Source organism: Arachis ipaensis, chromosome B7 (assembly GCF_059453495.1).
Source record: "Arachis ipaensis isolate K30076 ecotype BB chromosome B7, ASM5945349v1, whole genome shotgun sequence".
Lineage (NCBI taxonomy): Eukaryota > Viridiplantae > Streptophyta > Magnoliopsida > Fabales > Fabaceae > Arachis > Arachis ipaensis.
Genome location: NC_142442.1, coordinates 3,826,684 through 3,839,770, shown reverse-complemented (window position 1 = coordinate 3,839,770; position 13,087 = coordinate 3,826,684). Strand labels below are relative to the sequence as shown.

Genomic DNA, 13,087 nt, shown 5'->3' with positions numbered 1-13,087 from the left:
TATTGTTATTTCTATTTTGTATAATTATATATTGTAAAAGAATTATACGTGAAGTGATGATAACATTAGAAATAGAAATCAAAACATCATACTCCTCTTATTTTTTATATATTACTACTTCAAAAACAGAATTTAAACATATTTTATACTTTATAGTATAAATTATATTTTCTAATGTAAATATCTAGCCTTCAAGTCCCTTTTAAGATATGAAAACACTAAAAACTATGATTAAGTTATCTCATTCTTGAGATGTTTATAAAATAGAAAAAATTAATGTCAATTAACATTGGATATCAAATAATAGGAAAAAATATTATGTGCTGTATAAAATCTTGAGTGACAATATATTTTTTTATTTTATATTTAAGTATGGAATAAATAATAAATAAAAAGATATATGATTGTGATGAAATCTTTGGAACGAGCAAGTGCACGTTATGATTTTTCGCATAAGAACAAGCAGGAACCAAGCATCAGCACACTCAAATAAAATATGAGAAAATAAAAGAATATTATTAATTATTGCTCATTTCTTAATTAGCATTCGGCTTTATTTCAACTCTATTTGTTTCTTTTCGTGGATTTATGCTTCCTTTCATTAATTAATTGAATTTGACTACTGCTGCGGCTAATAAGGCAGGACGGATGGAATGGATGCACTGTATTTGTAATTTCTTTTCTTTTCTTTAATTTTTTTAACGATAAAATTTTAAATATTAATAATTTTACGTATAATTAATAATTAAAAATTTAATTAAATTAATTAAATTATTTAACTACTTTTAACTATTAATTTTACGTGAAATTGACTGTATTATTGTTAATTTTAGATGTGCAAAATTGGAAATGTTAGATTTGTAGATAGGTGCAGTGAATTTTAGTTGATATCTGAAAGCTGTTAAATTATTTGACTAATTTAAGTATTTAACTAAATTTTCATTTTAAATATCAATTTCACGTAAAGTCGACTTCCCCTGAATTTTGTAGATATAGAATAGGTGAGTATACAGATACTGTAGAGAGGGTAGTAGGGACAGGGTCGTGTACATACTCATACAGATACAGTCATACGAAACAAAGATTCTGCTGTAACAATTGTACGCGATCACCATCCGCCACTATTGCCACGCGCTTTGAAACTTTTATTATCTCAATTTATCAAAAATATTATTTATTCATTAAAATTTAAAATCAACTATTATATATATATAAATATATATTATTTAATTTATTTTTAATATGTAATTTATATTAATAATTAATTTTAATATATATTTAATATAATTATAATTTATTATTAGAATTTTACTTTATTTAATTACGGTGATTATTTCAATAAAAATAATATTATAAATCGTTAAATAATTTAATATATTAAATTAAATTTGTTTAATTAAATTATTTAATAATTTATAATATTTTTTATATAAATTTTTTTTATAGAAATAGCCAACTTTATTAATGCCTCTAACAAATAATGTAGCTACAATAAAGTGTTTCATAGTAAAATATAAACAAATTAAAACAAGATATAAAAAATATATCTATGTACAAATAAATATTTTTTTGAATTAATTTTAATTATTTTTTGTCTAAACAAATTGTGGACAACTCAAAATCAAAGATAAAATTCGCATCTCAATTTTTTTTTCTTAAAATGCTTTTAAAACACACTATAATTAAAGTAAATTCGGTATTAATTTAATTTGGTAAAATAAAAATAAAATTGTGAAAACTATGAGCTTACTTTTTTATTACTTTGTAAACCATGTATAAAGCTGATATATGTTGTTAATTTTCAATATAATAGTCATCGTTATCCTTTGTTTACTATATATAATAAGAATAAAAGAGTTTAATTTATATTTTTGTTTTAAATTGTCTTCAAAATTTCTTAATTATAATATTAAAGTATATTTATTATCTTAATGAATCTCATAATTATTATTATTACATATATTTAATTAGTGGGTGGTAATTAACATACTAGTATTTACTAATTGCTTGGTATAGTACTTGGTTATTTTGAATTGGTCAAATAATAGTATTTGTGTATTCTTAATGCACTAACTTGAATTTAGTGTGATACACTTATATGCTAAGACAAAAATCTAATGGTATAAATCTAATAAAAATTTACAATTAAAATATTTTTTACTAAATTCACACCCAAGTAAGTTCGAGAAGTATAATTTATCTACATGCCTCGGTTTTTATTAATCTCAAATATCTTATTAATTAATAAATAAAATAGAGTTAGTTCCTCAACGCCAATATGGAAAAAATTCCTATTAAATTATTACTTTATTGAGACCCATTTATATATAATAAGGTACATAAGATTATTGGACAAATATGCAAGTCTTATGTCTGGTTTAAGGTTATAATAGTAAATTCATATATCAAGAGAAGAAATTCAATTAATACTTGCATTTAAGCTCATCACTTTAACTTGTACTTTTTATCTAAGTATTTCTTTTATGTTTTGGTTTAATATAATAAGATTGAAAAGTTTTTCGCTTGTAGTTTTATTTCGTTAGTTAATAAATAACATACAAGTTAAATATTGATAAGTCAAAATGTTGGTGTGTATCGAAAATATTGATCTTATTACGTTAGTATTTAACATAATAAATTGATGATAAAAATAAAATAGACAATTTTTTAAATTTCAATGGAGTAAAGCCACACATACATACACACAGATAGATATATATTATTTAGGTTTCTTTAAATATTTTTTATTTAACCTTTTTTTTCCCCTCAAAATAGCTCATCAAAATGTCTTTAACCTCAATATATTTGTGTGTATGTTTTTCTTTTTAAGTACGATTGTTTGATAATAAATTAAAATTTGTATAAAAGTAATAGTTTAATTTTCAAGTACAATCAGTGAAAAAGAATTTTACATAAGTACCTATTTATATAAAAAAAATACACAAATAATTATTTATATATTATTACATTAATAAAAATAATTAATTTTTAAATTTATTATTTAAAAAATTATTTATATTATCAATTTATCAAAATTAAATTCATAATTTATAAAAAATAACAATGTCTTAATTATTTCAATGCTTCTTGTAAAATTAAAGTATGTTTATTACACAGTGAACATTTATATACAATTATTTTTATATAAAAGTAATTGTTAAAAATTATTAAATAATAATTTAATTAAATTAAATTTATTAAATTATTTAATAATTTTAAACTATCAACATCATGTAAAAATAAATGTATATAAAATTTTATCCTATTACACCCTTAAAATTTGGGGCCAGCTTCCCAATCAAGAGAGCCACTTAGATAAAGACGTTAAAAACGTCTTTTTATAAATATATTTTTTAATAATTAAAATTTAACACATATAATCGATTAAATCATGTTATTTTGTCAAAATTGGGCTAGACAAATTTATTTGACCGAAAAATAGTGAATCAAATCTTGAACTGATTTAAATTAATATTATTTTTTATAGAAAATGACTATAATACTCTATTATAGAAAATGACTAAAATATTTCTATTATATATATTAATTTTAAGAATTCTAAATTTTAGTCCTTTATTTTTCTATTGTAGGGTTAGGATATAGAATTTTTAAAATTAATATATATATATATATATATATATATATATATATATATAATAAGAGTATTTTAATCATTCTCTATAATAAGGGTGTTGTAGTTATTTTTTACAAAAAAAATAATATTAATTTAGACCAGTTCAAGATTTAATTCATAATTTTTTCGATTAAATCAATTTATCTAGCCTAATTTTAACAAAAATAACATGATTTAATTGATTATATATATTAAATATTAATTACTGAAAAACATATTTAAAAAAAAACGTTTTAGGCATTTTTATGTAAGTAGCTCCTAAACCAATAAGCCCTTCTTATATTTGTGACCATCATATGGTTTTCTATTTTGTGTATATATATGCCAAAAATGTTTTATTCTTTTAGCCGTTGATATAGTTCACAGTATTGATTTTCCTATAATATGGTATTAATTACCTGATGTTGTACAATAATAGATCAAGCAAATTTGCTATTTAGCAAAATATTTTATAGGTTTAATTATTCTATTAGTTCTTATAGTTTTGTGAAATTTTTAATTAGGTTTTTATACTTTTTTTCTTTTAATTGAATTCTTGCAATAAAATTTTTTTTAATTGGGTCCCTACACTTTTTTTTCTTTTATTTAGGTTTTTATACCAATTCTTTTTTTTAAGTTGAGTCCCTATAAAATTAAGCTAATTATTACTAAGAAGGACTTAATTGAAAAAAAAATTAGTGCAGAAACTTAATTAAAAAAAAAAAAAGTATAGGGACCTAATTGAAAATTTTATAAAAATACAGGGATCAACAGAATAATTAAACATATTTTATACAATACAAAAAATAAAGTTAATTATAATTTAGCGGTTAACAATGATATGTAAACAATTTTTATACATAGCTAAAAATACTGAATTCGATTCTTCATGATAGCTATTTTAAAATCATTTTAAAAGGTTTGCACAAATGCAGTTTAACCGACGGAATTAAATTAGTTTGTGCGCATTGAGTCCACTCTGGTAGAAGATTAATTATTGAGATTTGAGAAGGAAGATTTTAATTGGTTTTGAAAAAAAAAATAGATAGGTTTTTATTTAATTTTATAATTTAAAAATATATAAATTATTGATTAATTAAAAATATAAAAATATTTTTTATTTTTAAAAATATAAAATTTTTAAAATTTTTTGTCTAAAATATATAAGAATAAATAGGTTTTTAAAGAGATTAATTGTGTAAAAAAAATGAATTTTTTGTATAAAAATAATTTTGAAGTGAGAACTAAATTGGTGGAAGTGGATTAGTTAGATCTAAAATGTAGAGAGTGTTTATCTAGTTTAAAAAACTAAATTAGATTTCTCTTCACTAATATCACATGTCATGAACACTCTTTTATCTAGACACCTTCTTGCCACAGACACCCATAACCGTGTTTAGAACTTTAACTTAATTTTTGGGGATCAACTTTTTCTTTACACTCATTTTTGGTTAAAATGACTTAAAATGATAAAAACATATATACATCTAAAAATATATCCGCCAACTATCTTATTTAACAAACTTTGGGATAAAAGGGTAGACTAAATATTACATTATAACCATGGAGTAATACATTCAAAATGGCTTTACACTATAAAAGAAGTTCAACTCACTTCTCTTAGAAGACTTTTATATGAAAAAATGAAAAAGCTCCTATCCGTTTTTTCTCTCATCTAATTATTCTCATTGTTCTTCATTTTATATCAATTTCAAACAAAAATTCATAAAATTGACGTTCGAGTGTTCTAACAGAACACTTGACAGCGAAATTAATTAATCATTATCCACTCTAAAAGAGTTTATTCATCCTCTTATGATATTAGTGAATGTCTCAATACTTATTTTTTATCTTTATTTTTCATCTCTAATTCTTGTATTATTTATTTATCATTAATAAAAATATTTTTTTTACAAATTTACTTATTTTTTATCTATCATTTTAATTTTTTTTCACTTAATCTATTTCTATAAAATTCACTTAAATAAAAAATTTATATGTGTCATATTTTAAAAAATAAAAGATATTTCTTATTTTTAATTAGTTAATAATTTATTTATTTTTAAAATAAAAAAATTAAAATCCTATTTAAATAGTCTTTTCCCTTAGTATGTTGACAAGAAAACTTTTTACAGACTTCTATTATACAAATGCTATTAATCTAAATGATAGCCTTGTAAATAGGTTTGGTAAAAATAATGATACTCTAATTATGGCTCAATTATTGTGACTTATGCACAATGAACCGTGTAGTAAAGATGTTACGATACATATGCATAAATAAATATGAAAAATTAAAAAATAAAATTTAACAATTATAAAAGTGTATCGCTATTATATAAGATTTTTTATATAAAAAAATAAATATTTTATTTATTAACATGTATAATTTTTAGATTATTACAAATTTAAAACATGATGCACATTGCACCCAAAATACGTATTAAATTATACATATTCATAAATAAAAAATTTATTTTATTTATATATAAAAAAAATTACTATTATATATCTATAGATATATAGATATTATAGGTATATATAAACTATTATCAGTGAACTACAGTATTAAAAAAAGTGCAAACCAACAAAATTCTATACATATTTCGATTATATATGCGGTATGAGATAATATCAGCAAAGTCTATATCTATAAGCAGTTTATTAATAAACCAGAAATAAAAGTGAAAATCCTAATTACTTAATGATGATAATTATGATTAATAACAAGTAATGTTAAGAAAAAGTAATGTTATTGCGGGTTCTAAAAATGAGTGTTAATTAAAGTTTGTTAAATTTAAAGAAAGGTATTAGAATAATCAATAATGTAATTCAAAACAATGAAGGATGAATGTTAGGGTTAAAAATAAAGGGACAAATATGGCTTTCAACTAATTGATCTGGTGATTTTTTTTAAACTTAAATAATTATTATAATAAATAATAATATCACATAATTATGTAGTGATTCTTAATTAGAGTTTGTTATCTCATCTATTTCTTGTTAGTCAGTTTAGTATTTTCTATTAACAAAAATAGACATTTTAGCTTAATTTTTTTTCATGTTTATGATAATCTAATTTTTTGATAATAAATATTTTTAAAAACTAATTCGCCTCATAATGTATAATTTTTTAAACTAATTTGTTTAACAATGAATATCTTGAGAACTAAATCGACTATAATTTGTCTAGAAATTAATTTATATTTTGTATAGAATTAACTGTTAGAATTAATGAACTAATTAATTTTAATTGAAGACTAAAATATGTAATTCAAAATATTTTAAAAACTAAAATAAATAATATTTTTATTTTTATGAGTATCAAAATCTTTGGAGTTCTATATTAACTAGATCAGAATTCAGAACCAGGAAGCATCACCTTTCCCCCCTTTAATATAATAAAGTGCATAGGGACTCTTGAAGGCTTAAAAGTTTGGAAATCTTAATTTAGAGCAATCAAATTCCAAGTACCAAACACCCCCTATGTGGGTCCTACTTCCCAATCATAGCTGTAGAATGAAGGATCCACTTACGGCCACAACTTCAATAAATAAATTTTACGTTCCGCTACATTATCAACAGTATTTCTGTCAATTTCTGTCAATTTTTATTTATAATTGTATTTAATAAAAATATCTTTTTAGATGTATCTCATAAAAATATTTTGTATAACTGTGTTTAATAAAAAATTTTTACAGATATATTTTTTGAACGTATCTTTTTATATATGTATTTAAAATATAATAATTAATTATTATTAACAATAAATTAACAGATAATATATTAGTATCCTATACATTTTCTAAATTTTAAATTTTACGGGCCTGCTACACATACAAGTATCCAAGCATCCAAGTTGGCCCAGCCCAAATCGAAGACACGCGTATAAGGAAGCATAACATGGCGCGTCAAAATCACGCGCTCAACACAAACAGTTACGTATGGCAGACTCTTCCACTTCCTCCACTTCTTCCACTTCTCAAAACGCTTCGAAACCAAGGAAACGCTCCCAATTTCGAGCAAAAATCAAAGTTCAAAATATACAAATCGTTGTTCGAAACCTCCATCAAAACAACATCAAACTCTCCGTGAAGAATCTGAAGAGAAAACGAAGCAAATACACTCAACGTAAGTTCATCAAGAAAACCTCCCAATTTTAGTTTTCTTCTACGTCGTTCTTCTCTAGGGTTTACTGTGCTATTATTCTTGCTTCTTTGTCACACTGTTCTAAGTTCTACGTCATTCTTCTAAGTTCTACGTCGTTCTACATTCTTGTTCTAAGTTCTCTTGCTACTGTTGTTGATTTTTGGGGCTTTATTCCGTAGATTGGGGGTTGTATACTGTTTGAACTTGTAATGTGACTTGATATTGATGCATGTTTGAGTGATATCTCACTGATATATATGAATGTATCTGAATAATTTCAATGGGTGTATCTCACTGTTATCAATGGGTGTATCTGATTCTTACATATGGGTGTATCTTACTCTTATCAATGGGTGTATCTGACTCATATATGCGTGTATCTTACTGATATCTGAATTAATTTGATATTGAAGCATGTTTGAGTGATAACTGACTGATATATATATGGATTTATATGAATAATATCTATGGGTGTATCTCCCTGTTAACAATGAGTGTATCGGATTCTTACATATGGGTGTATCTTACTGTTATTAGACCTTGTAATGTTGCTTGATATTGAAACATGTTTGACTGATATCTGACTGATATATATGAATGTATCTGAATAATTTCAATGGGTGTATCTCACTGTTATCAATGGGTGTATCTGATTCTTACATATGGGTGTATCTTACTGTTACTAATGGGAGTATATTTGTGTGTATTTTTTGTTTCAGACAAAATGGCAGCAAGAAACCAAACGAAAGACCTTAAGTGTGCCACACATCTCCTGAGTGATAAGTTCAGAAACATGGCTGAGGAGAAGAAGGCAATTGTCAGGGATCTCGGATTTGGTGGGTTGATGCACGTCCCACCTCTTAGGGTGGATCACCAACTCTTAAGGGAACTGGCAAACAACTTCAAACTTGGGGAGAACAAACTGAAGACAGGATATGGTTCTTTCCAAATAACACCAAAGACAATAGGTGATGCGCTTGGCATCAATGCAACAGGTAACTAGCTCAAAATTATAGGTGTATATTAAGTTCATGCTTGGGTGTATTTAAGGTTGATGCTTGGGTGTTTTTGAACCGATTTTGATACTTTGTTGTTTTCTTTTTTGTAGGAAATCTGTTTCCTGAGAAAGTTGAGTATAAGCAACTTTATAAGCAACTTTCTGATGATGACAAAATAATTTATAGAAGATTCCAGGGTAAGACCCTCAAAAGTCTTACCGATGAAATGATGGAAATCGACGTTGGCAGCGAAGAGGAACGCCTGATGTTCAAGAGGATATTCATCCTCTACATACAGATGGCGTTCCTTTTGCCAACGACGATAAACAAAATATCGCCCGTGCACCTCGCCCCAATTTTTAAGATGGACGGCATATCGGAGAGAAACTGGGGGGCGCATGTTTTGACCTTCTTGATCAAAGGCATCACAGACTACTAGGATAAGAAGAAGAAGGCAATTGATGGCTGCCTCTTTGCCCTCATGATAATATACTTTCATCTTTCTGAAAACAAAGGCAAGAAGAGGGCCGAAAGACCACCAAAGCCTTGGATTGCCAACTGGACTAAGGAGAAGTTGGTGGAAAGAATGACTGCAGAAAAAGAAGAAATTTTGGTAAGTAAACATAATATGTTGCTTGTATTTTATTTATCTGAATGCTGCTAGCTAAAATATCTCATGTTTCAGGGGATTGTGAAGATGGCGGAGACAAGAGCAAGAGAAAAAATGAAAGAAAAAGAAAAAAAAGAAAAAAAACAAGAAATCAAAAAAACAAAAAAAAGGAAGGCGAGTCCAACATCGTCTTCGGAGACAGAAACAGCTACTGACAGTGACACTTCTACCTCTGAGTCTGAGACTCAACAAGACTCGGAGGATTCAGCAAGAAAACACCCCATCAAAAAGGGGAAAAAGTAAGTACCATACTTGGGTGTAATTTCTTTTTCGAGTTGGGTGTATCTTGTTGATCACGTTGGGTGTATTTTAATATGTTCTAAATAATCACTGTTTGCCTTCCAGAATGGACTCCAGAAAAAGAAAGCAGAGGCAAGAGAAGCCAGATTCTGATTCAGAATCTGAATCTGAACAAAGTGATGAGTAATGTCCTGAAATTATTACTCCTTTCTTTTGGCTTCATTATAAAGATTTCGTGTATTAACTGAAGTGTCTGTTATTAACTTATAGGAGTGAAGAATCATCACCTGCAGAGAAGGAGAAGGAGAAGAAAAAAACAAAAACAACACCAAAAAAGTAAGCACTTCTTTGCATAATATTCTGTGATAAAATTAATTTTTTATTTCTGATTGGTACTCTTTTTTTTCCACCCAGAACACAACCAAAAAAGAAAAAAGTTCTCGTGGAGGATTCACCTCCTAAAGAAGACCAATACTTTGACGGGTACAGTACCTCATAAGCTATATTACCGTCTATCGTCGTAATTATTTTTGTTAACATCTTCTTTTATGAATGTAGTGAGACATATGAAATATCAAGTGACGAACTGGATGAATGGCTAGGGCAAAACGTTGATAAATCTGCTGCAGAGGGGTATGTCTTGCTGGGCTGTCTATTTCATATTTTGTTGTGTTTTGTATGCTAATAATTGTTTCTTGTTTCGCAGCGAGAACCAACCTGACCTGCGATCGACAGAAGGTCGCTATGTGTCGTCTGAAACGTAAGAAGCTTTATTATTTAATAAAATCTTGTTATCATGAATTGGGTGTGTCTTGTGGTACCATTTGGGTGTATTGAGTGGATCAAGTTGGGTGTATGTTGTCTAATAAGTTGGAATATTAACTTTGTTGTGTTGCTTGGATCAAATCTGTCTTAGAATACCGGCTGTGAACTTGGGAACTGATGCTCCTTCCTCTCAAGGAAACACAGAACAGAGTAGTGTAAACCAGCCGTCACAGAGCATGTAATTTCTCTTTCAAATAACCGTTACTTTTGTTCTTCTATTACCCTTCTACTTCTAATTCTGTATATATTTTTTTTTAGAAAAAAAAGCCCTTTATTATTTTATTCAAGAAAAAAAAGGCAGGAAAAAAAGCAAAAACTGCAAGTATGTAAGTTCTCAAAAAAACAAAGCATGTCTTCTTTTTGAATTGTTCGGGTGTATTTCTTGAATTTCTTTGGGTGTATTTTAGGTTGAGTCCGTCTGATTCGAATATGATTGTTGTGAGGGAACAGACACCGTCCGAAGCGCTTGCAATGTGAGTTTTACAATAATATTCAGCCTTATAACCTTATTATTTTCAAAGGCGTTGTTAACCTTTCATTTTTCTTCTTGTTTAGAGTCCCGATTCAGGTTTTTGTGCCGGCATCCCAAACAACCACAGAGACAGATTTTGAACCAACCCCTATGCTACAGATTGAAGGGACTACAGAAACGTAAGAAATAGTATTGAGTGTATATTTGTTTGGAGTTTGGGTGTATATTAGCTAACAGTTTGGGTGTATATTGTTCCTGATTAGTTTCTTTTACGCCGTGATTAATTTTTTGTAACTGTGCAGCACTCCTGAAACCCCCAAACAACTTCAAGAGACCACACCCACGGTTCCCCCAGCTCCAACTAAAGTGTAAGTTCATCAGACTAAAATCAATCTTTGCTTATCATCTGTATATTCTTATTCTTATTCTTATTCTTATACATGATGACGCAGTCATCCAGACGCAGAAGACGCTGCTGCCCTGTTGATGATGGCACGGACAGCTTCCTATGTTCCTAAAACAGATCCAGGGGTGCCATCATTCAGCCTTGGATTGACTGATTCAAGCCAGGAGGGGGCGTCAACGCAGGAGACAGAAAGGGAAAAATCTCCAGAAGCTGCGAATTTGATAGAACAATTGGACAGTTTGGTCCAAAGAATAGCAAGCAGCGCGACGAAGGGAAAAAACACAAGTCCACAAATTCAGAGGGAGACTGGGGGAGAAAGTTCTGCAAAGTTTGAAACTCCTCGGGGATTATATCAGATTACGGATGATATGAAACAAAAGTGCTACATCTGGGGGACGAGACTGAAGGAAGATGCAGATGGCAATACTAACGAGTATGAGGAGATGTGCACTCTGATTGGCCAAGGAGAATACATTTTGATGAGAATGCACCTTGCTTCCCTCCAGGCAAAAAGTGATATAGAATCTCAGGTAATATTAGAATAAGATTACTGTTTTTACACCAAAGTCAATTACAATGCTTATTAATGTAAAATTGATTTCGGCATATATTTCTAGATTGTATCTGCCATCTGCCTCATCCTCAACAACAAAAATGAAAAGAGATTTCAAGAACAAATATACTGTCTCCCCCCGATATTGTGGTAAGTGTTACTTCTACGAACTTCGGGTGTATTTTCTGTATTGATTTGGGTGTATTTGTCACGTTCCATTGGGTGTAAGTTTAGTATTTCATTTCTCGTTTCCCATTCTTGCAGTGCATGGCGCTTTCGGATCACCCAAACGGGGAATTCGTATCACCAAAAACGAAAAGGGAATTCAGGGTGGAAGCCTACCCGAGTTTCATTCCCTTCATAGATAGAAAAAAATTGACTTCGCACCCATATGTAAGTTTTCGTTTGCTAAATTTGTTACTACCCTTATTTACTTATTTGCAAAATAAAATAACACACTGTTCATGTGTGGGAATCCTTCAGATTTTTGCCCCTGTCTGCTACGCCGGGCATTGGTGGTTATGGCTGATAAATACAAGAAAGCGGAAATGTCAAATACTTGACCCGCTACACAAAATAGCTCCCACTGATGAGAGAAAGACCATTAATAAATTCACTGTAAGTTGCCTCTATCTTCTTTACTTTAATAGATAGGTCTATTTCGTTAGTTGTGATGGGTGTATATTGTCCATTCAGTTGGGTGTATCTTGTCCATTCATTCGGGTGTATTACTGATTTGTTTTCGTATTTAAGGGATACGTATTTTCAAGATTGATAACATATGCCGGCGGGGGACCTCTTCAAAAAGGGGAGAGGGAGAAGGAAATTAAATCACCATATGTTAAAATATCAGGCCAAAAAACAAGGTATAAATTTGTGACTCTGAACATTAAACTTTTGTAAATGAGATTTGTAATTTATTTTCTTTGTTTTCAGCTATGACTGCGCTGTGTACGTTATGAAGTGGATGGAGATAATTGAGCCGGAAAACATCAAAAAGGGGAAGTATCAATGGGATAATTGGCCACAGGTAACTGTCTTTAAAACCATATAACTCTGTATTACTTTACTGAATTAATATTGCTGTTTAAACAGAATATACTTTTTTATTGTAGGAGGAGGTGGACCACTATAGAGTGGAGTACGCATCCCGGATACTAT

General features: G+C 28.2%; 2 protein-coding genes across 2 annotated transcripts; both read left to right on the top strand.

The window, feature by feature from the left end:
- The first annotated feature begins 7,557 nt into the window (after positions 1–7,557).
- On the top strand, positions 7,558–9,199 carry LOC148550180 (uncharacterized). The gene is made up of 3 exons (XM_088493991.1): positions 7,558–7,744; positions 8,482–8,757; positions 8,871–9,199. The coding sequence occupies exons 1-3, from the start codon at positions 7,558–7,560 to the stop codon at positions 9,197–9,199; spliced, it is 792 nt and encodes a 263-aa protein (XP_088350117.1).
- A 786-nt stretch (positions 9,200–9,985) lies between these two features.
- Positions 9,986–12,039, top strand: LOC148550179 (uncharacterized). Its single transcript, XM_088493845.1, has 9 exons — positions 9,986–10,006; positions 10,085–10,153; positions 10,229–10,303; positions 10,377–10,430; positions 10,587–10,673; positions 10,903–10,968; positions 11,051–11,146; positions 11,270–11,335; positions 11,420–12,039. Coding segments are annotated over exons 5-9 (729 nt in total). The 5' UTR covers positions 9,986–10,006; positions 10,085–10,153; positions 10,229–10,303; positions 10,377–10,430; positions 10,587–10,671; the 3' UTR covers positions 11,919–12,039.
- Positions 12,040–13,087: the final 1,048 nt, after the last annotated feature.